This window comes from Trachinotus anak, unplaced genomic scaffold (assembly GCF_046630095.1).
Source record: "Trachinotus anak isolate AG129_WGS33_773 ecotype Australia unplaced genomic scaffold, CSIRO_AGI_Tana_v1 ptg000028l, whole genome shotgun sequence".
In the NCBI taxonomy this organism is placed as follows: domain Eukaryota; kingdom Metazoa; phylum Chordata; class Actinopteri; order Carangiformes; family Carangidae; genus Trachinotus; species Trachinotus anak.
In genome coordinates, this window is record NW_027273879.1 from 17088364 (window position 1) to 17113800 (window position 25437).

Here is a 25437-nt window from a genome sequence, read left to right on the forward strand (position 1 = left end):
ATTAAATGAATGAATGAATAAAAATGTGAGTGAGTTAGTCCGTGCCTCTTTTCAAAAACATGAAAAACACAAAAAAACACAATTCTTCCTAATAGAAATAATAAACTTATACAATTTGCCATTTTAATTTAGATTTTAATTAAGATTTAATGGCTTGAAAATTCAAGACAATTGTTAATGGCACTAAACATTCTCAGTCTGTCTCTAAAAAAATGTTCCATGAGAGTAAGAGCCAAAATCTGGTGACACCTCCCTAATTTAAAGTAAGCGTCTGTTTATAACTGCGGATGAAATGCAAGCTAATAAAAATGAACTTAAGTCATCACCAATTGTTAAATCCAAAACATGATGCACAATTACTTGAAATGTGACTCCATATATAGGTAATAAGTAATTAAAAGAAACAGATCCAACCAGCATTCCATATTATAATACAGGTCTGTCACAGCGGAAATAATCACACACCATATATATGAAAGTACTTAACAGTATAATCATGCATTGATGATCCACATGAAACAACACCAAGTGAAATCTTAGTAATCCAATATGCGGTGGAACTAGCAGTAACCTACTAAATGATTAGCATGCACAGCCATTAGCACAGATTGGGTTTCTCCTCCCTGAATAATAAAGACATCCATGCTTTGCCATGACAGCCTGAGGAATCCATTTAATTGTCGTCCTTGCAATATTTCTCAATACACGTAGAGACTGATAATAAAGGAGAAGATTCGTGGTTGGCCAATATACAGTTTAAGTCACATTTGGTGACACCAGTAATGTGAAATGAATCTGTAAGCCTATTCATGTGAGAGAAGAGAAGGTTGTGCAACTCTCAAAGTTTAAAGTAAGTTTCAGTTTCCTCTGCACGACTGTAATTATGTGTGAGACGGAAATCCAACTTTTGAGAACATTTCAGTGGCATTTAAATGTCACAATATGTGGACATGAAAATACTCAGTGGAGATCAACAATGTATTAGACGGCAGCTTGGAATGCTGCAAAAAAAAAAAAAAAGTCACTTTTGGCTGTATTTTCTTAAAGCAAGTGAAAAATCTGACAGTGTAGAGGAATAGGTCTGGCTTAGCCAAAACAAAGGTGGTCAACTTGTGTCCTTCGATACTTCACGCCGCTGTCCTATTTTCCACCTCGTCGCTCCTGAAAAAACGCATTTCTTTTCCAGAGAAATTGTCTCTGTCGCTGTCCCTTGTCTGTATCAAGAAAAAGAAAGAGTTGTATGAGCCACAAATACAATGGCAAAAAAACACAGCTCTGGAGATTGGTGAGACATCAAATTTAAGTAATGTGTGTCCACACCAGGGATGCGTTAACTGAAGAGTTTACGTCATTCACAGAATTTTTTTTTTATTAATGATGGAAAATTCTTTAGGCCGTCTATCATTTTGGCAGATTAGAACACTGAGGCCGCCCACACACAACCATGCACTGTCAATAACCACACATAAGTCACCTGTAGCAGACTTAGTGTCCTGACGTATGACTGGCAATTCCGGTCTCCACTGTAGCAGCACATTGTGGGTTCTGTCTTCACAACAAAATTAAAATGGGCCTGAGAAATCGTCTCTCCAAGAAAAGGCCTCTCCAGCAATCTCGCAGTGCGTTTGATTACAAGCGCTCAGTCTTAGTCCATGCAGGCCAAGAGGAAGGCTTCCTCTTGGAGCCGGGGCTGCACCTCACACCCCACTGTCTATCATGGTATCAAATATCAAAAACTGGGAAATATTGAAAGCTGGCATCAAATGTTGAGTTTGCACATGTCTGCAAAGTTAGCTGCAAGAACTGTTTAGCAAAATGTGTTGAAGCACATGACAAACAGCCTCAGCTGTTCTTTATAAGTCTTAATTATCAAATGTTAGCATGCTAACATGCAAAACTGTTGATTATCGTAAACATCAATACCATCAATATGTTAACACTGTCATTGTAAACATCTGACAATGTTATCATTAACCTTTAGCTCAAGAGGCTCAAGCATTAGATATATGCTACTATATATGATGTCTAACTCTTGCTAGACATCATATAGGGGTCATGGTTAGCAGGAAAAATTACAACTAGAAAGTTTTTCAGCTCTCTAGTTGTAATTTTATGAGTTTCATGGATGTAAATGAAAAAGTTACACTTACTTTTAGTTTCTTTGTGAGAGGTGTAGTTTTTTGGTGCTAACAAAATGCTTGTTTTACTTTGGTAAAATCAAATAAAAAAATTAAAAAAAATTTTTGATTTCCAATAGTGACTGCTGTAGTGGATGGCAACTTGTTTAAGAAAATAGAAAGTAGAGCCAGAAAAACACTTCATTTTCTCAGACAGACTGATCCGCACTAAACTTTTGAGTCCTGACCAAGAATACCTCAACTTTTTATGACTGCAAATCAATTAAAAGTAACGTCTAAAACAACATCTTTCTTGATACTAATGCAGAAGCCTCTCTTATTCTAGAGCATGTTGTTTTAGATTGGAAATAAGATACAATATTTTACTGCACTCACATTTTCACTTTTATAAAGAAAATAAGTTTTAAGACTTTTCAGGGCTCAGTTATAGAAAGGAAGGATTTGATGAGATGGTGATTTTTCAGTGAAGATTCAAAAGCAATTTGATGCAAGGAAACCTTAGAGGAGCAGGGCTGAGGTGGAGACAGAGGGAACAGGAATAGACTATGAGCAGTAGACTGTAAATGGAGGTTATTTATTGAAGCATGTCAGTGTGACAGCATGCATTCATAGTCGGTGTTTGCCCTGTTGCCAACTTTCAGTTAATTCTCTTCATTGCAACTGTTGCACTGGCATGAAACCAAGCAGGGATTTCAGTCCTCATGGCTTTCTCTCTGTATTGTACGTATTGTGTTGCATGTCATTATTCCTTTAGACTCAGTGCAACTATATAGATTTCAGAGAGGCAAGGGACCAGACAGACCTTGTGAGGCTGACAAGTCAAAACAAACAGACAGACTTTTAATTACAAGCTGCTTAGTAAGTGTAAATAGATCACATACTGGAGGAGTAATATGCAGCTTTATTTGGTGCAGTATTATCACTGATAACACCTTGCACAGTGAGTCATATTACATTGCAGAGCATGTGGAGCTGCTGTAGATAGGGGGAAAAGAGAGACAGAAGAAAGGAGGGGGCATTAGGATGGGAAGAATAAAGCGTGATCTCACTAATAGGAGCAGAGATGTCTTGTCTGGACTAAATTACCAGCTGCTATGTGGGGGAAGTAGTCAATGTAGACAGGGCTTGCGATGTGAAATCACTCCAGCGGTTTGTGGCCTGCAGGGAGCCATGTGGGGAAAGAAGCAGGGAAGTGAGCGATGAGTGGCAAACAAACAGTTCACTGTGTCACATGCAGCGTACGCAGCATGGACAACCCAGGGTTGAGGTTAAAACAGCAAGAACAGTGAACTCTCCAGGGTGGCAGGAGAACAAGTGAAACACAGTGAGGGAGGATATGTGTGTGTGTGTTGGACGTGTGAGCATCCATGAGAATGAAAAAGAAGGGCAGTGGCCGACACAGAAGAAAAATACTGTCATTGATTTATCCTCTAATTACATGTGATACCCATTTTGATTACAAATAATTGTAATTTGTTAGAGTAGTTACACAAGTTTTGAATAATTATAATTATACATAATTACACATAATCACACAGAAAATAGTTTCATGGTCAAAGTTAAAACTGTATAGCATATTCAGTGTGCATTTAATGCTCAAAACACAACTATCTGGGCCATCTGAAAACTTGTATAATGTATAATTTGTATACATTCAAAGAAAAAACAAGACTCAACTGTAATGCTCGCAGCTCTGTTGAGCTAAAGGCTCATTTCAACATGCCAACATCCTCACAATGACAAACATGCTGGTGTTTAACAGGTATAATGTTTACCATGTTGACCAGAGTGCAAACTATACAATGATAATCGGGGGTGGACTCAACTTTTCCTGTGCAGAGCAGTGCAGGTACAAGCTTCAGTGAACTGAAGTATTAAGTCTTTGTATTTATTTGACAGCTTTAGTCGAACAAGCAAGATACTGTAGTGGGGTAGAAAGTACAATATTTCCCTCTGAAATGTAATGGAGTGGAGGCATAAAGTAGCATTAAATTGAAATACTCAAGTAAAGTAAAAGTATCTCAAAAGTGTACTTAAATGCAGTAGTTAGAGAAAATGTACTCAATTACTTCAACAGCTGGTAATACAATTACTTAGTCTTCAGCACACATGTATTGTAATATCAAAACATAGGGGGTACCTCTTAAAAACCTAACCTAGGGTTGTTGTCCTCCATGACAACCCATCAAACAGCGAGGATTTCAGCATTTCTACTAAACTCAGGTGAGTAGATAAATGCTGGCATTAAATGTGCATTTTGTGTGCACCTTCTCACAAAACACCCACCAAACTGTGCTCCTTATGGCTTTGTTGACGTTGTCCTCTGAAATGCTAGAGTGAAGAGTGGACTAAAGAGCTCAGAAATGGAGAGATGGAGTGACTGAAAATGAGTGAAAATTAGATAGTCACACAATATTTGGGGTCAAAGCTTCAAAGATTTCCCTTTAAAGAATTGCACTTGTAATTTCATACTCTTTTCTCATTTTAATTAGCTCACATTACTTTAGACAATCAAATGGGGAAAAAAATTGTATAAAAGACCAGCAGCAATCACTGTTTGATTGCATATCAGCATCAAAAATACGCAAATAATCCCTTGTCAAGCGCTCACAAAAACAAAGACAGCCATCAGCAAACAGCCCATCAAGAGCCACAAGGAACTTATCATCTGTATTTGAATCACTGTTCCTTTTGTGTTTGCTCCCATTGTGGCTCAAGTTTTGCTATTGCTACATGGCCAATGTTAGCATTACAGCCGTTACTTACTAGTCTAGAAGAAACCTTGTGAGCTCAGCATCAAACCTCATTCCTATACTCACCCAAAGTTGTCTCCAATGGCAGAAAGCAACACCAATATTAACTCCTGTTTTTCTTTTATTTCTATTTGTCTACTTCTTCTACTGAAGTTAGCATGATAACCAGCCTGCACCAGCCCGCTCAGCCCATCTTGTCGCTTTCTGATATGAATCACTGTAGTGTCATGTCTGCCCTAAAGAAGTAGCGCTGCTCAGAAGGCGTATTATAACCTCTTTTACAGTTAGTGCAACAATGGTTGAAGCCCTTAGCAAGACAGGTAAAGTAAACAGATGTTGGTGCTAACGCTCGCTAGGTAGCTACAGCAAAACTTACAAATAGCTTCTTAAGGTGCAAGTTACATTAAATATCTTTTTATTTTTCTTAGTCATCTGGATTGAATGTATCATCGTCACTTAAAATATTTAAAATAAAACTGAATTATTTATCTTTCAATTTGATTACAAGCTAATGCAACAGTTTAGAAATGATAACTGTAAATTTACATGGCGCTGATTTTATGTGCAAGAATGTGTTTTTAAGTGTTTGCTAAACTAATTATGAGTGAAGTGCATGTTTTATCAGGTTATGTCAGAAATGTCATTTGCCTTTCCAGAGACATTTTCACTGTTTTGTTTGGATAAATTACTTGTTGGTTTGTCTGTGTGGAAATAGCAAGTCTCTTACTAATTAAAATGAAACACTGCTGAATACGGTTCATTAATTTATCCTCATGAAATAAAATGAGGAAAAAGTCATTCTCTGTTTTAAAAACTATCCTCTCCCCAGCCACAGAAGATCCTACACAACTGTTTTCACAGGTTGAGTCACAATCCTCTTCACAAATGAACTGACTTTCCTATGTGAAATTGGTCAAATGTGCCTGAGGAAACACTTTTTAATGTAATGTAACACACAATACCACCACCATGGCTCACGGTTCAAAGGTAGAATTTATTCGCATTATTTCCACATACAGAACCACATGCAGGAGAATGAAAACGCATTTCTTCAGTGTACCACAAACAGCAGCCTCCAAAACTATCATAGAGCTGAATCTAAACGAATCTAACACACCCACGACAAAAAGTGAGCATCACAAGCTTTACACAGGTGCAGTCATATCTCTTTAAAGGCTGTTATACTGAATGGAGTCACACTGTAGATGCTTTTCTTTTTATCTGGTCACTGAATGTTCACTAGATGTAAAGTGACAAACTGAATCAGATCATATGCTACTTTTTTTAATTTTAGACAAGCATATTAAAAAAAAGGCCTATGCTGCAGAAAAACTCAGATCTGTGTGAGCACTCTTGTCTTAGAGATGATCTTGCTGCTACTTCGAGGTGAAAGTATCACTAAAGATCCCACCTGTATAAGAATAGATGGCATCAGGACGAGCTGCAGCTTGCAATGGATAGCCCCTGTTCCAAGTTCCCCCTGAGTATAGAAAAGCAGTATTCAAACTTCTCTTTCACTCGAACAAGATGTTCAGTTATGTCTGTTCTCTGTCTCACTACAGGGTGGATGGTTCTTGGGGTAAACAGAGAGAGAAGAAAAAGTCAGGTCAGGCCTATCGCAACCTCAGACATGCCACGAGTATCATCCCCATCTCCAAAACGCTTGATTTCTTGCCCTGTGGAGGCCTGTGCTTAGCTCACTGAGGTTCTGAGAATCTGTATGAAGTAAATTAATCTGGCCAGCCACAGATTGTCAGAGAAGGTCAAGTAAATCCCTGTCCTCCTTCACTGGGAGGACCCTCATGTCCTCCTTCAGTTCCAACAGTGTGTCGGTGACCTTTCTGGCGAATAACCGCTTTAGCACACGGTAGAACAACAGGTGGTGTGGCTCCCGTCTTTCTCCACTATTCTCGGAAAAGGTCTGCAGATTCTCTACGTTTGTGACAGAACCCATTTATTCCCGGTTGCATTGCAGTTGATGGGCTGCAAAAAAATGGCATAGTCTCAAGGCATATAATAGTAGGCTTGAGTTTTATATTGAGGTAGACTTTAATGACAAATATAAATGTTATGACATATCTTTCTTATTATGACATATCACAATCGTGGTTTAACAAGAAAGTTCTTATTATATAAAATACATCGTACTGTTTGATATTATGAGTTGTCAAAACCCAAGTGGTCTCCAGGCTCTACAGTGTATACTATATTGGGGTTAAGATGAGGCACATATTTCTTCTTATGACAACATATTAACGTTTTTTACAAAGCATCTTAAAATGAATGTACTCCATATGGCGCATTGATGTTGACCCTCCACTTTTAAGATACTGTAAATAGAAAGCATAACAAATTATCTTCATCTCTATATTTAAATCTAAATGGACAAACCAGAATATGTCCTTCATGCAGTTCATAGAAATGTCCTCATGAAATCTCCTGAGAGATTACAGTCACATCTGGTGAGCTAGATAGCTTTTTTGTGTTCTAATGTTTGCTGCCACTTGTTGAATGCCTGATGACTACAAACATAATTATTGCCAGCATTGTCTCACATTCACCTGGTGATGGGAGGAAAGGGGGTCTTTTTGAGGCCACAGGTTTTCATTGCTTTTATCTTCTTCACAACTAACCACAAAAAGCCACCATGGATTTCTAAGCTGCTGAAATGCTAGTTAACAGTGTGTCATGCCTCATGCTGAGCTGCTTGCTGCTTCTGCACTGCCTGGCACACTTTGGCTCTGGAGATGCTAATGTGACAGAATGTGGCTGTGAGCACATCTGACGTCCTCATGACACAATGTGCCAATTACTGTGAACTTAGCACCCTCATTACCGTGGACTGACTTACTCGTCCACTGCCATAGCACAACAGTCTGATCATCTCTGTGCTGCCGTAAAAGAATTGCCCCACTTTGTACTGTGGGTGTTCAGTAACAAGGTGTCCTTTTTTAGTTTATTGCACAATAAAGCTCACATTGCTTAGAAAATCCTCACAAGTAAGGAATTGTGACTATTTTTCATGTCTCACTACTGTTTACCCCTACAAGACTATGAAAAGAAATGTCTCTTTATGTTTTACCATCGTTTGCAAGCTGAAATGTTGTAACCATTCACAGCAGTGGCTTCTTAGACTCAGGGGCAATGACGGATTTAGATATGGGCGTCATGGGCGGCATCTTGTCAGGGGGTGGCAAGGAAGGTCACCAAAAAAGAAAATAAAAGGCGGGGTAGTTTGACCCACTCTCTCCCCACTGGAGCTGGTGAATCCAGCCATCTAGCACACTTTTTATCTCTGTACAGTACCAGTATTAACCATGGAACTGAGCAGCGGCAGATTTAATATGATGTTGTATTTGATTGTCTGCATTATGGAAAGCAATAAAGGTCACACTTTAGATGGTAGTTGTGCAATTTAAAATGTGTGTGTCTTGTTTAAAGTCTGCAATAGTGTAATTATCAATTTTTCTCATCGGATGAAGCATTTGTACAATTTAGTACTTTGTACTATTTTATTTGTATGTGTGTGTGTGTGTGTGTGTGTGTACACACACACACACACACACACACACCATTTGAAATGTGATTTAACCCTTAAACTGTTGACTGACTGGTTGTTCAGATACAAGATACCACCTGCAGGTGTAACCGCCATTCCCCCAGGTGAGGCCCAGACCAGTGAGGCCCCTATGCCAGTCGAGGTCAGGACCATGCCAGCAGATCCCTTGCTGTCAGTTCTCACCAGCACATGCTTGTGATATATGAATGACAACAGGTTCATGACAGCAAAATGAACAGCCCTTAATCCCAGTATATTTATATGTTCCAATGATCAAGAGTGCTCCCATATGCCACTCACTGTCCTGCCCTCCCACACTGCTCCCCAACCCATCACGGATGTAGTTATCAATGATTTTCTATGTGGGAGGTTCCCCTGGGGGGTAGATTCCCAGCCAGGGAAGACCCTGTCGCTCCAGGGAAGCAGGGCTTGCATGCAGAACCATGGCATGAGCAGCCTCACCTTCCTGTCCCTTTTTGGATGGAAGTGAAAAGACAATGTCTCGACAGGCCCAGAGGAATCACCAGTGATGCCTCCGCCATCAACTCCAACAGTTTCTGGAACTTGAGAGCAGTCATAACATTCCCCATACAGAAGTGATGCAAGGTACTGACTAAACTGTTGACCTTTCAGGGAGTGAGACAATCTGTCATTGCAAAAGAAGTGGAGACCAAGTAAATTCACTTGTTGCTCTTCTTCCACTTCAGGTCAGAGTGAGGTCCAAACTGATCTTATATTACTCGTGTTATTGTCCAATGATCATTTATACCCGTCGCTTTTCTTGATTGATGTAGTTCCTTGCAGGTGCCCAGCTCCAGAGTAAGAAAAAAACTTCCTCAGACTTGAATACTCCCACCACCATGTTTCACTATCGGTTTGATACACTGTCGTATTATTCTCTCCTCTGTTCTTCTCCCTTGTGTTACTGCCATAAATCTCAAACTTATAATAAATAGGACTTTTTTTTCCAGTTATCCACTGTGAAATGCTAGTATTTTATAACCCACCGCAGGCGTTTGGCCGCTTTTCCTCTCCTGAGAAGTGGTTTAGAAACTGCCACTCATCCTGTGAGACCACTAGAAGACAGCCCTCTTTTGACAGTACTTTCGCTGATTGGAGGCTTACGTTTTTTTCTTTTTTTTTCTTTTTTTTTTTCAGCAAATTCTGTATCTGTGATGAAGTTGCTTTTCTATCTCTCTGGGAAACTCAGCTTGATGTATTGATCTTCTGATGTGTGGTCACTTTTGGTCTCCTGCAGCATTTTAGAACTCCATGCACGGACCCCTTAGAATTGCAATGACTTGATGCTGAGAAAGCCCCTCTTTGCTTAGAATAACAATTCCACTTGACACTTTTAGTTATAACGCCATTTTTCTTACTATCACAAGGCTGCTTAGTAAGCAATGATCTGCTGGAAACTTGAGGCATAGCATTATTCATAACAGGTCAACACTAACTCTGATGAGTGGAGTGTCATCTGAACGTACGCTTCAATGAAGTTAAGTTGGTCAATGCCCCAAACTTGCTTTAATTTGATTGCTGACTTAGAAATAGTACAGAATCTTAGATATTTCTTCTTCATTTTACATGACATAACTTCTTGTGCTTTCTGAACAATGGCAACCCACCGTGACGTCACCCATTGGTTTTAGAACTGCTGTTTTGAAGCCTCAAGTCTGAATTTTGGCCTTCACCATCTTGGTTTTTTGAAACTAGAAGAAACTATATTTAGAAGGTGGAGCTGAGGAGGAGTGATGGGTGGATCTGATCTGTTCTGTGCTCTGTCCTGATTGTCATGCAGATGTGGTACAGTCTGCCAATCACACGGTAGCCACGCCCCAATGCATACCCTGCTGTGTTGTCTATTTTCCTCTAAATGGGACTGTAATTTAAAAAATAAACTTCATGTTGTACTGAAGAAGACTTGAAACTAGTGATTGAGACCATTAGGAAAATGTTTACTGAGATAATTGAGATAAAGTGAGAATTAGGGACATTTTTCCAAAGAGTTCAATAGAATCTGACTTGTTTTTGCAAAAATTGGAGTCTCCGCCTGATGGCCATCAGATAGAATTCAGGTTTAAGGCACCTCTGCATTGGCTTCACTTTGCAGACCCAGAGTCTATGTCCATATTGATATACAGTCTATGTTTCTGGGCAAGACACTGGACTCACCATTTTGCAGTCTACAATATTATTACAGGTATATTTTGTTTGTCATTATCTTGTTAACTAGAAATAATAACAATAATGTTTTGTGTAAGGAAAGTATCAAGTTTGGGGGAAGCTCGACTATGAGCATGTATGCGCCCACTCTCCATGACGTCCTAATTGTGACTGTGATTGCTCAAGGACATTTTTGAAAATAGCCTCGACAAAGTCTTGTGCTCAATTTCATTAGTGGTTCCTAGTTTAATCCTGTAGCACAGCACCATATGAATTATCTGTCAGTAGTGCCAAATGGCTTTTGTCCCTCTTACAGCCAGCAGAGCCGTGCCAACTACAGTGCAGATGAGGACAACTATGGACAACTTTGACTAGTAGAGATTATACAAACTGAGACCTGCAGTAGTCACAGCAGTCTCCATTCAGAATTCCCACTTTGATGTTAAATTTATCCTAAAAGAGTGCTGTTATAATCTGATTTAATACCATCTGTGAGAAAATGGTCTTTTGTATGTGTCTGATGTCCTAAACTGTAATGTAATATGGACTGACATCTGTTGTCTTCTCTGTTTGACAGAGGCTCCAAGTGATGTGCAAACCTAAATGACAGACGTGTTCAAAACAGTTAAAAGACAGAAAAGACAGGCGAGCTCAACAGCAAAAAGTGATGGACAAACTCAGACATTGGAGGTGATGGACAAACTCAAAGGAGAGAAAGACCAAACTCAGACGACTGTAAGAATGGACAGCTGGAAAGAGTAAGTCGTGTGTCAGAGAAGGTAGGTATATCAGACAGATGTAAACACTGATTAACAACCAGGGACAAATGTTAAACAAGAAACCAAAGCAAGGAAATGTGTACACGCAGATGAAAATGGACAGTTATATATATGGTGTAAAATGAGAAAGCAGTACACAATAGCACTATGCTGGGACGAATTAAACTCGATAGACTTCAGCACACTAGACTGATTGCATTCACTTTTTATCTGATTTGCTGTTTGGCCAACGCATTCGACCCCACCAGCCCATTTGTAATCAATTTGACTAATGGAATAATCTATTTGTCTGAAACAGTGAACATCCATTGTGTAAAATAGCCTATTGACAACTGTATTTGGAGGTGAAAACAATTTACATTGTAATCATCATATTTTTTACTTCGGGCCTCAGACATTGCATCAAAAAAGTCTGATAGAAATCCGAGAAAATGTTAGGTTGTGATGTATTTTCATCCCCAGACTAGCAATTATAAAATATGAGGCAACAAACAAGCTGTGCCTTTGTGCATTCCTGCAGGACATTTTGCTTGTCGTTAGTGTCTGGTTGACAGCGAACACTGACAGCACTGCACTCCCTCTTTTCTGTCACATTTGGCATCACTTTGTTAACATGTGGCACTCTTGTCTTTGAAGAGTGCAAATGTGTTGTTGTTCGACACCGCCTGCAACCAAAAAAAAAAATTTCATTTCATTACACACCATGGATATCACAGCCAAAGTCAAACTACTTGTCAAGGACAATCTGTTCACGCATGCTTCCATGTCTGCTAGTGGAGTCATTTTGAGGGATGTGGACGACAGGCGGATCAACAGGTGTAATATGGAGATTGTGTGAACATGTGATGTTGTGAAGCTGCTCTGAATAAAATACCCAGCTCCAGGCAGCATCCATTCCGTCTGATTGAGGGCAAGCAGTCATGGGAGTGACGTCACAAGGGATCACAGTAACACCTCAAGCTGGGAACAGACCTGAGGATTATTGAAACTTGTGAAAACTAAACACCCACATATGGTGCTTTATTTCCACCAAGACACACAGTTTCTTAATCTTTACTGCCAGAGAGGAGCTCAAATGAAATGATTTAATAAATACGGTGGACAATATACATGTGTCTCTAAAATAACACACATTTTCAAGTGTATCTGAGCAGAAGTTGTCCTTGTTAATTCATGTTGGAATCTGGACTGAAAAGCAAAGAAACTGAGGGATGGTTCTTGTGGAATAAGCCTGTCTCCTGCAAATTTGCTTTTTCATTGCCAACTTTTGTCCAGGAAGCATGATCTTGTCATACTACAAAGAGGACAAAGGGAAGAGGTTTGTGGTGCTGGTTGGCAGTGTACTGGAGACTGGGAGCCTGTCCTACTTTCTGCTTGTTGCTACAAAAATACTTAAAAGAAGTGGTTCTTGTATTCGGCATTTATTTTTTCAATATTTATCAAGGACAGTGGTATTCCTTAACCTTAAAGCAGCCATAGTCGAAACTTGTGTAATAATGTATGAAATGATAATGTGGAAATAATGTCAAAATGTCAATGTCAATGTCAAAGGATGTAAAAGAAATCCCTTGTAGTAATAATTCCATAGGGAATCCTCACTTGTATCTGCGGCTCTCCTTGATTTTTAGCTGTCTGGCTAATGTCCCTTTTGTGTTCAGAACTTGTTTCTGCTGCTCCCATGTGGCCAAAAGGTCAGTTATCAGACTAAACATAAGCATAACTAACAGTATTTTTACACCACATGGTACCGACTCTATTCAACTTTATCCATATTTTATACCAGATACTTCTTTTTGAATGCAGATAGTACCCCTCAGTGTCATTAGCACTGGGCTAGTATGCTTCCACTGGCAATGCTAACATGCTGATGTTAAGCAGGTATAATATTTATCATGATCTTCTTCATTTAGCAGGTTGCCAACTTGCCACAAACTGTAAAGTGAAGCTTAAAGCAGCAGTCAGCAGGCTTGCGAAAATCCCAAAATCTGAACAGACACAAGTTTCAGGTCCCTCCCCCACTTTCCGCCAAGCTCCAAAACTGTCTCCCGACTACAGAGGAGGTAGTGCACATCGAAAGTACTGCTTGTTTACATGGCCTAGGTAAGTAACAGTTAGCATTCATTGCAGCATTTTACTCACTGGCACTTTGGTAAGTGTACATCCCCTCAGCTGCTTCTACACGCCTAGCAAGAGCCGTGTAGTCGGCGCATCTGGCAGCATGCACAAGGAGGGTGGGGGGTAAACCTGTCTGCAGCGTGTGCATGAGCTGTGATTGACAGCCAGCCAACACTCCCCTTGGGTCTGACTGGTGGTATTGACCCAGGAACGGTGGATTATTGCAAATCGCATCACAAGCTGTAGGTGGAGCCAGATGAGCCGGCTTTTTTCCAAAATGACCTGCTTCCTGTACGACTGTCAGAATATAGCAAAAGATTCGGCAAATAAGACAAAAAAATTGGTTGCCTACTGAAGCTTTAAGATGATGTGAGTTTCCTTAGTTTTGCGGTTTTGGCCATAAGTACCGGACATATTAGAATTTTGACCTGATGATGATGCTAGATGAAGAATTATTAAGTTTTTACAGTTCATCTTAAGGGGGCTGTTGAGATATTTCAGTCTGGACCAAAGTGGTGGATCAACAGACCGATGCTGCCATCCCTGGAAACATGTTTTAGTTTGTAGAAGTGGATCATGTAAGAAAATGAATGAAACACAGTGAGACTTTTGCAGATACCCTCACAATAAATCTTTCCCTCTTATGTTGAAATTAAATAAAAGCAATACATTTCCTACAAAATATATTCACTACTGTAAAACAATTGTGCTTGAAAGTCATTTTTAGGAGACAGGGTTGGATAGATAATCATGACAACAGAAAGAGTTTAAATGTTGAAGGTGAGTTCATTTATAAGGGGAAGGTGAACTTCAGTGCATGGCCCACTGAGCTGTGGCTCTGCACTGAAACCTGGATGACAGGATTTTTAAGTGCTATTAATGATCCTATCAACATCTGTGATGATGTCAATTCAAGTTGTAAAAATCAACCATTTTCTACTAAGCTTAATGAGAATGGACCAGAAGGCTATCTATCAGATCCTTGAAAAAAAAAACAAAGTGTGAGATTGTATCTCCTGATGGTCCTGGCCCAGACTGGAGTGGACCTGGTCCAAGTTGGTTCGCTTGATCATGATATCTCTATTACTATTACAGACTTTTTTTCTGTAACCACACAGGCAACAAAATCTTACAAATGTAACTCTGTCACTAAGAAGATGTCAGGTATTTAGACAAACATGGCTAAATGTTTTATGGCCATTATAGGGATTAGTTACCTGCACATTGACTCCAGTTTTCTTTTTATATAGGAGACACAGCAGGTAGCCCCTTTTACTGATCTACTGCATTGTTGTCTGACTGTGCTATAATTAAGACACATTTGCCAGGTTTACTGCCATAATTACAGAGCAAGTGTGAAAAATGCCCACTCAACCTCACCGGTAGTGTAGATATTTACCAGCAATTCAATTTGTTCTTTGTTTGCTTTTTTTATTTCATTTATTATGTGAATGTGTGTCTGTTGTGGGGAGGGGGTGGGTATATGTTTTAAACTTTTAATTTGAAATTCATGTTGTGAAAATTATAGGCTAAATAATCCCTCTCATCCAGCACAGTTCTTGAATTACTTGATAGACGTGAGCATCAAAGTGATTTCTAGAACAACAAAGAGGTTTTGCAGGCACCACATAAAGCACACTAACTGTTGAGCACAGCCTGGAGAGGCTTATTATGCATCACTGTAATGAAGAAAAAGTCAGTAATCACAGTAGGAGCAATAATGATGGTCATATTTCATTTCTTCACAAAGCTTTTAAGTTTGTGGAGCTACAGCATTGCCATATAATACTCAAAGTGTTAATATAAATGGTGCTTGTCACTTAGAGCATTATTGCAATTTAAATGAAAAGTGCTTACAAGTGTGTGTGTGTGTGTGTGTGTGTGTGTGTCTTTGTTGGCGTTTCTACTCAGCACATCTCATCCAATGAGAAGTGAGCATATTTTTAATATGCCAGTTAAAGGGCTCACCTGCTGACAAACAGCAGTTTAAATGCTGTGAATGCAGAGCATCTCTAGAAGTGATCCAGGATAATCACACCCAGTCATGGTAACAATCCAAATGAGATGGAGAAAAGCAGATGAAAAGGGAGCTGTGTCATCTGAAGCAGATGAAAATGAAAACCATGATCTCAGAAAAGCATCAGTTTCCTTCTTTGGAAACTTTCAAACTCTAGGCCACAGTTTCTCACCATGTACTTCTTTTTGTTTTAGTTTGAAAATAAACTTTGTCGATTCATGTCTATGCCAGTGAGCACCTACATTCTCCCAAAATAGCTCAGTTTTCAAGAGGTTTGGATCAACAAAGTTCTATTGATTTAGAAAGTATTTGTGTATGCAAAACACTTCGAATGAGCATCAGGGAATACCGATCAGTTTACATTCTCTTCTTTGGTGTAGGAGAGTGAAGTCAATGTTTGTGAACACCCTTCATCTGGTGTTTCTTAAACACTGTGATGTAAATAGCCTGTAAAGTGACTGAAGCAGAAAAATCAGAGGCTGGGTTCAGGTTTATTTATTAAAATATGACAAAAAAATAGGTACATACAGCGTTTAAATTATGATTAATGTTGGTAAAGCGTGATCACTTTGAAGAAGCAGTGAAGGATCAAAGCGATTTACAAAGATATCATGTGAAGAAGCTTATATTACTGTACATGAATTTTTCAAACAATGGAAACCCTGATTCAGGGAGTGCATATACAGTAGGTATGATTAATTCAACAGCTGTCTCAAAGCTATCATTTTTACATGACACACAAGTACACAAAACATACAAAAACTAATAAACTAAAGTTTTCTTCATCATCATAAATCAAATGTTAACATACAAATCTTAACAAAACATCATATGAAAACTTAATAATATTTAAAAACTATCCTTTTTCATCTAGACATGAACTAGAGTAGCACCTTATAAGAAAACTGAATCAGATGATGAGCTCTTTTGTGTCATTATGTTGTTATTGTTGTAAATATTGTTGCATCATTAAACAAGAACAAATGCATAATTTTATAATAATTTGCAAAAACAAACGGTACTCACAAATATATGGTTGATTCTTATCATATAAATCTGTAAATGTACTTATTTCTATAATAATATAAAACGTATGTAAAGCCTATATTTTTCTTATACAAAAAGAAATTTTAAAAATGGGCAAAGCAAACCTTATAGCTACAGTTATTTCAGGTAATGAAAAGAGCTAGTTTGAATATATTTGTCTAAAATCAAAACCCTGAAAAGTGCTTCATAATGTCAACAGGCGCTGTGTAAAATTGGGCTCAATTATCTTTTTTGAGTGCATTCTCAAGGACACACTAAAACCACCCATTATAAGAAGGTCATCAATTCTGGATGAACAAGCATTGGAAGCATTGAGAGACGAAGAAACCCTCACTGCAAGGTTACTGCCTGTGGGATAACAATAACACAGATGTTTTTCAAAAACTCTGTCTCTTGGGCAAACACCTAATTAATGTGAAATAGGGGTTAAGAAAGATTCTGCTGTACTATAAAACCACAACAGAGGAAAAGTCACTCTCCCCCTGATGCTATTATTCCACACTCTGCTGGGAGGCAATCGTTGAAGTAATTAACTTCACTGACATGTTGTGAATTCTTACCTCTCAGACTGAATTGTGGATGTGCAGATAGACTGATTAAAAAACTCCCATTTAGGTTTCACTCTTTAAATTATCCACGTCCGACCATATTTCTATGATAATATTGCTGATAATCACTCTAATTTTACACTTGGCAGGAGATAATAACTGCGCTGATTATTCTCAGCAACAAGCCTTACCTGCCATCCTCATTCTTTGTCATGCAAAAAAAAAAAATACCTGCGGTGGTCCTCTTGAGGACAGAATAACACAAAAACAATTATGAATGTCTGCAAGGTTAAATTAAACATAAACAACTCATCTCAGTGGAACAGAGCATGTAAAGGTCACCATATTGCAGCTAGAAACCTATCATGAGTGCAATTAATGAATAATGTGTAAGTTGTAGTAAAGGCTTAGGTTGTTTAATCCCATGTAAAAGATTTATCACAATGTGGCAAACGTAATTTTGCTGTTTTACTGCATTTTTTTTCACGTTAGCACTGAATATTCACTCTATATTAGCCCTGATTTCTTTTTTTTTTTTTCTTTTTCTTTTTTCAGTCTCTGCCAACTCTCGGGGGAAATATCTGGCTCTTCAGCAGCTAAAAAATGCTCCACTATGTTTACCAGCTAGTCACTAACTATGTCTGTCTGCTGTCTGCTGCTGAGCAGGAAATGGACAATGGCTTTTTAGAGCTTTTTTTTTTGCTGAAAGCAGCTGCCTGCTGCAGCTGAAAACCATATGTGAACAGTCAGACAGCTAAATAATGAGCTAGAACTCACTATAAAGCTCCATAAAGCTGAAGTGAGCTGCAGATTCAAGTGATAATTCTCCATATAGGATCATCACTATGAGCGACTCCCTTTGTTTTTTGACACCCTTTATGGTCAACAACTGCCAATCAGTGTTTTTACATTCTGTTACTAACAACACAGTAGTTTTATTGTTAGTGGCTACTCCGCCATACAAGATTCAAAATTGCATTCCACTCAGTGCTAATGCAAACCCAGCATTTCCTGACGTTGACACTTCACATTAAAAGTTATGCATATACAGTTAAGTCACATGTCGGCTTTTGTTGTGAAACACAATATATTAGTTACCTTTGTCAGCACTGACAGCAATAATTCATCATAAATTGCAGCAAGTAACGAAACAAGGACGCTGTGTGGAAAATTACTCACACTTCATAAAACCAGATCGCAGTTACTCATGGCATGATGGAAACAGACCAATTACGGACTGAACTTAAAGGTGCTATATGTACGTTTTCCTGTCGCCGAATGTGGTTTCTTGCCAGGTGGTGATGATGGTCGCTTGACACAAGAGCTTTAGCCATCGTGGTCTTCATACTACAAGAGATTATGATACGCCCTCTGAGCAGCTGCTGGCTACAGGGAGCCACTATCAGAAAGTGACAAGATGGGCCAGGGTTAGCTGGTTAGCATGCTAACTTCAGTAGAAGACGTGATAGAGACAAGAGTTAACAGTACCATTGCTTTCCACCACTGAAGAAAACTCTTGGTGACTCAAGGCATGAAATTTGATGCTGAACTCGCAACATTTCTTTGAGTCTGATAAGTAAACAGCACTTCATGCTAATGTTCACTATGTAGCAATAGAAAAATGTACAAATAGCTCCTTTAAAAAGTTCTAGTTTGTTCTAAGTAAGCAGAACTCCACTCCAGGAGGTAAAGGTAACTAGAGATCTCGATAAATAAAGAACTGAGGACCTATGTTAATACCAGGTCTGAACAGCGCCTGATTCTCATTGCAACCTCAAACCATCATAGCTTGACAGATTTGTGTGCTAGGGTTAATTAACTATGAACCCATACGTAGCATAATACACCATTATGCAACTTCTGCATACAAAAGTGATCTCAAGCTGTCATTTTATCACATCTTGTATAAAAAAGCTAACAAAAGGAATCATGAGACTGATGCTGCCTGAATCCCAGCGAACACACGGCTGAGAAAATCATGCCGTGTACACATACAGGGAAAAAAAGAGTAAAAGCGCCATCTGCGATGTGAACTATGGTTTTGTTGTTTGAATGCTACAAGTGTTGACCTTTAAAAGAAGCTGCTGAAGTGCCTGTGCCACTGGGGCACACTCATTACTGCTTTCAGTGTTTGCTCTCAGCATTGTGAAAACACAGCACCACAGCTGGAGACAAGAAATATGTGTTTGTCCCACCCCATAATCTCTGTCAAAGTGATATAAAAGTCTAAATAAACGGAACTGCAGAGGATTAATAAAGATGACTGTGGCGTTACCTCTGATCATTTTGGTGCAAAGGGGGTTATCTGGTGCTATGGTACTAATACCATTAGGATAATCGGAAGCTGGTTCAGATGTAAGACAAGTATTTTATCAGTCAATGAAGTCAGCTGCCCACTCAGTGTCAAAACAGCAGAGTGGAGCTGTATATTTGTACGCCATCACAGGATGTTTCCCTGGTTTACACAGCGTAAAAGGAGCAGAGTAAGGAGAGAGAGCGTCTGTTGTTGCCATGAGGCTCTGTGACAAGCACTGAACGTTTGTTTACCCCTACAAATGTATAAAAGATAGAATGAAGCTGTTTAAAAAAAAAAAATCAAAATTTCTTAAGTTAAAAGAGATGTTGATTCATTGTTGTACATTAATAACTTCACATAATCCAGCAGGAAAACACCACGATGGAATGAGCTCGTTATTTGCATTTTTATTTTGAAGGCTTCAAAAACCTATTTTCTCTATCAGCCTCTTACAATGAGCGACGGAGCGCTAAATTGCAGCACATTTTCTTTCAAATGTAAAACAGTTTTGGTGATTTCACTTGAGAGATTTCTGCTTTTGTTTTTCTTCTGAACTCTTCTCGCTGGTTTGTAGTGGGTGAGTTGTAAAACTCTGATGTCACGTACTTGTACCCAATGGGATCGAGCAACATTTCAGTCATTAGCTGATGACAGTTAATGGGCTGTTTGGTTTCTGTCAGTTTCACTCAGTCCTAATGAAACAAGTTATTGAGAGTTTACCTGAATAAATAGCTTTTTTAAGTTAATGAATTAACATTAAATGAATATCTAAGGTAAAGAAATACTTAAGATCTTTTCAGCACCTTTAAAATCTGCAACTTTATCAGTCTTTTAAACTTTTAAACTGTATGAAAATCAAATTTTAACAAAATTAATAATACAAAAACAAGGGTAAGATTTAGACTATTATCTAAAATATCATTTGTAGGTCAACCTGTCTGATCCTTAACACTTTGGGGAGGGGACTCAAGTGCTAAACTAGTAGCTTGTTTGCATTTTTAATCTCCGTTTTTATGTGGAATTTTTATTATACGAAACATTCCAGTGGTGGCTTATAGAGACACTGCAGCAGACAGAAATATTCACTGGGACTGTTTGTCTACAAGCAAAAACTTGCCATCTCAATACTCTGAATAATGTTTTATTCACTTAAATGCTTTAAATACAGAGAATCCACTCTGAGAATTTTTTCCTGTTGACATTCACTCACATAAAACCTCCATTTACACATTACATATGACCAGTTTAGAGCTATTCGGAGGTATGAGCGCCATATGGTTACACTTTTCAATTTGTACATGACATTTCCTTTCCTAAGACCTTGATTAGTTTCTAGCTTTGAGAGTCACTTCCTGGCATTTGCAAATAATTAATTTACCGCTTAATGGGCATAATAAAAGTGTGCTTGCCTTAAAGCTAATCCCCCTAAGTACACACAATAACTGAAAAAGGTAGCAGTATAACAATCATCTTTATGAGCCCTCCCTGTTGTCCACACCTCTTTGTGAACAGGTTTACTCTGTGATGTTTATTCCATTGTGCTGTTGTATTCTTGGTGCAGTTTATCCACACTTCTATCAATATTATGTTTTTCACTTTCTGCGAGAACATTTCATGAGTGAATCCCCCAGAGTATTCTACATATAACATACTGTAGTTTCCCAAAGGATTCTGTTATTCAGGTTTTAACCCTCACTGTCAAAAACAGGCAATATTATTTCTTTTAAAGCATAATATACAGTACACTAAAATATATATTTTCACATACTTTTCTGTGTTTGATGTATTGGAAGCACAATATTTAGATTCAGTTTCAAAAACACGGGCAAAAAAGTAGTGCTGACTACAGATCCCCAGAGCAGCAAATGGGGTTTGATCATTTATGGACTTAAGGTACAATATGTGTACACGAGAAAATGAAAATGTTCTACAGAAGTGAAACATTGATTTGCAGTAAATGTGGCCTCTATGAGTGAATTTCAATTATAGGATGGATACCCCACAATGCTCTGCTACACTGTGGAGTTCTGAGTTAATTATTTGGTTGACTAATGTGAAGGCCTTAAGCTACAGCAGCAAGCAAAAAACATTTTTTCCTTTTTCCTCCATTGTTCACAAAGAAAAGAAAGCATGAGGCATAAGCATGTTTCTCACAGTAGGTTTAGGGCAGTGGTGGCAGATTTGTGCCTGGGTAGTCGCTGGGTTTATCCGCCAGAATTAACAGGAACCATCTCTATCTGCACTGGGATGTAGGGCTTAGTGAAAATCAATGCTTTCAGTGTGTCCAATTTTCCAATATCATTATGTATCACAATACAGGACATACAGTGACTACAGAGAGTTTTCAGTCACTTTCACATTTTGCACACTTTATTGTTATAGATTTAATTGGAGAAAATTGAGAAAATTATCATTTTGAATGATGAATCTACACTTATTTTTGCGAATTTATTAAAAATCAAAATATGATTGCAGTGCATTGCAGACAAACTGAGCACCAAAGCAAGAAGGGTCTTGGTCAGGGAGGTGACAAAGAACCCAACGGCCTCTGTAACAGAGCTTCAGTAGTCCTCTGCAGAGAGAGGAGAACCTCCCAGAAGGACAACAATCTTATCGACACTCAATCAATTAGGCCTTTATGATGGAGTGGAAGCCACTCTGAGTAAAAGACATATGACAGCCCATTTAGGGTTTGCCAAACAGCATTTAAAGGACTCTGAGAGCATGAGGAAAAACATTCTCTGCTCTGATGAGACTAGAAATTAACCTTTCGAACAGAACTTCAAACACTACGTCTGGTGAGCACCAGGCACTGTCCATCACCTGGCTAATAGCATGGTGGTGGCAAAGCCCAGGCTTAAATCTCATAGAACATCTTTGAAGAGACCTGAAGATGGCAGTTCATAGACACTTCCCATTCAGTCTGACAGAGCGTGAGAGGATCTGCTGGGAAGAATGGGATAAAGTGCCCAAATCCAGGTGTACAAAGCTTGTAGAGACTTACCCCAGTAGAATAAAAGCTGTAATTCATTTTCACTTTGTTATTATGGTTTGTTGAGTGTAGATTGATGGGAAGTTTTTTTTAGAACAAAATCTGCAACACAATAAAGTGTGAAGGGGTCTGAATACTTTCTGAAACCACTGTATATAACATATAAAATAAATAATGCTGGATGCAATGAGCCGTGTTCCACTGTTCTGCCTTACAACAAACAAAACTCTTCAAATATGTGAGTGCCCAGTCAAACCAGAGAGTAGGACAGCAAAATTCATTTGCACTTTCTTGGCAAATATCTGGTGTTGGAAACTTGCTTAAGCAACAATAACAGGGCAGTGGCTACCGTTGTAGTTGTTGCTAGATTTTGTGGCAAAGAGAGGAAAGCTCTGTCAGCACTGCTTCTCATTCAGTAGAGCGGGGTTACATTCTGAGGGTCATAACTGAAACTAATAACCCCTATTTTTAAATATACAGGCAGAGTAGGTCACTCACTTACAGCGCTGTGTGGTCAATGGGCTGTTTTTGTCGTTCCAGGGGCAAACATCTAGTTAACAGTATGATATTGTGTCCTCCTTCAGATTCTGCCTCAGTATCAGGTGTTGAGAGCTGTGGGAGCAGTGATATTTCTCCTTCCTCCCTGGCACCCTTTAGCTTGCCTACTGCATGACAAAAAAAACCTGTGCTGAGCGAGCGGTATAACACAGATAATAGGATGGCCTCTTTCATTTCCGATTCTCTTATTCTTTCCAATCCCTCAAAGGTAAGCAGTGTCAAGATGGTTTGCAATTGGTCAAAAGCACACATTTGCGAATCGCAAAGATTTAATGTTACGCGTCTCATTGAATTGATGCTAGAAATGGAAAAGATTTCCTTTTTTTTTTTAAGAGCATTTACATGCAGCACAATTCAAAACTGTTGTATTGCATGAGAGTTAAAAATACGATACATAGACAATATAACACTCCATTAAATTTAGGTTTAATCACATACAACAATGGAGTTTAGTTGATGTGAGGCATTTGCGCCTGTCTCTTTAAATCACCCAGACAGATACATTGGATCTTTCATAAAAATTATAATTACAGTTCACTGTGCTTTTTAAATGATGGAAACTGGTGGAAACATGAACACAGCATAACAAATTTACTTCCCCTCTGTGACTGAATCCATCACCAGGATCCCATTGAAATGAACTGATTTTGGTCTGAATATTAGCTGTTATAAATACTGATATGACTGAGCACTCACAATTTGACAATTTGACGACAGTGATAAATTACTGCCCAGCCCGAGGAGGATGTGTTGATGTACCCTCCAACATGGAAGCCATTTAACCACTCAACTGGCGCCAGTTAGTGTCTCTTGAATGACTGTATAAGTATGAAGCAAGTGTTGCTGGGAGAGAAAAAAGCTGTAATCATTCAAAGAATTGACCCTTGGTATATTCAAGTCAAAATAAAAAATACAAAATAAATTTAAAGGACAAACCCAACAAGTCAACTTGACCTTCTTCAATTACAGAGCACAATTAGAGGTCTTGCTCCACTGAACAAGGAAAGTGCCTGGAGACAAAACTTGGGCTTTCATCCAGGCTGAGTAGATGTTTGGATTCCAAAAATTCACAGTATTTTAAGGACAGAAAAAAGCTGATAATGATCTCTGTTGGGAAATTACACTTTGAGGAACAGTGTTCCACTCAAGAAAATCAGTAACAGTGTAGCAAAAATAACCTTTTTTAGTCTATTCATCTTCTTTATTGGCATTTCATAAACATCTCTTTTGTTAAACTCAGTGGCGACTGATGATATCTAAAAATGTAATCATCCACAGTATCAACCTGTCACTTGGCGATGTATGAGATCGTTTTGTTCCTTGTGTGGCGACCCAGGATAATGAATGCATATCAGACTACACCAGAGAACGTGGTGAACCCATCAGCACAGAAAAATGCTTTGAAATCGGCAGATTGGCGGCCTGTCTCCAAAGAAATGTCGAAAAGCCTGATGATGATGGGTCACAGAGCAAAGACAACTTTTAAAACTCTGAATAAGGGTGATTTTGTGTCTGTATTATTTTTACTAAGACCCATATCGCTTGATTTCTTCATAAAGAAACCAAAGAGAATATGCCAAAAAAGCTATTTTGGTACTTTTGCTTTCTTTTGGTTTGAAAAAGAATTTTGAATCGATCAGACAAAAGCTCACTTTCTGCTACATGCGCTTTTCGTCGCCTTGTGATGCAAGTCAATAAGTGAGAGGACACACCAGTGAGATGAGCCGAGGGCTGTCGCTGTCAGAACAGCACAGTGTCTGGTTCTGGCTCAGCAGAGCAGCTGCTTTGATGCCCTGGGAGCAGAGACAGCTGAGTGCAATTTTTCAGTGCCTTAGTGGAGCACTGCATGCTGGGAAGGCTGCAGTACGGAGCAGGCTTCGGCAGATTCAATGAAGGAAGGAAGCCTGTGGGTACAAAAGAAACTTGTGAAATTATCTTTGAGTTTTTCTGGTATCTTACTGCAGATGTTATTTCATTAAATGTCTACGCCCCGCCAGTTTTGTCCCCTCCATCCTGAACTCCCACAGATATGCACCACAGAGGTTAAGGCTTGGATATTAAATATTGGTTTGCAAATACAGGTTAGGTTGCTTAATTCAAGTTAATTCAGAGAAGCAAAACAGTGAAAACATGTAAGACCTTTTTCTTAATTTGTTACTGAACTTAGAGTAACAAATGTCACCTAGATCAGATTAAAATAGACTTCTACCATGCATACTACACAACCACTGCATGCCACTGAATTTAAGTCTACAGTTCTTGTATGAAAATTAACATTTAAAAAATGTTGGCAAGATACATAACCCCACTAGTTCGAATTTACATTTGCATCTACACATTTTCCAGCAGCCCAGAAAGCATTTCAGGAAATCAGGCACATTAACCTGTGTTTTATGCAGAGACACCAAGGACAAAAATTTGCTCCTAAACCATAATAACTGGTCTTCTCTGCTCCAGGGGCTGTTTATT

At 38.8% G+C, this 25437-nt stretch overlaps 1 protein-coding gene and 1 long non-coding RNA gene across 4 annotated transcripts in view; both read right to left on the minus strand.

The window, feature by feature from the left end:
* Positions 1 to 810: 810 nt before the first annotated feature.
* On the minus strand, positions 811 to 1815 carry LOC139611866 (uncharacterized). The gene is made up of 2 exons (XR_011686368.1): positions 1475 to 1815; positions 811 to 1214 (listed from the first exon to the last, which is right to left on the minus strand). It is a non-coding gene; the product is annotated as an uncharacterized lncRNA (long non-coding RNA).
* A 14191-nt stretch (positions 1816 to 16006) lies between these two features.
* igsf9a (immunoglobulin superfamily, member 9a) overlaps positions 16007 to 25437 on the minus strand; it is a 61467-nt gene continuing 52036 nt past the window's right edge. For all 3 annotated transcript variants that reach the window (XM_071465270.1, XM_071465268.1, XM_071465269.1), the window contains one exon: positions 16007 to 24872. In XM_071465270.1, coding sequence (XP_071321371.1) covers positions 24709 to 24872 — 164 coding nt within the window. In that variant the 3' untranslated portion in view covers positions 16007 to 24708. The remainder of the gene's footprint in view (positions 24873 to 25437) is intronic.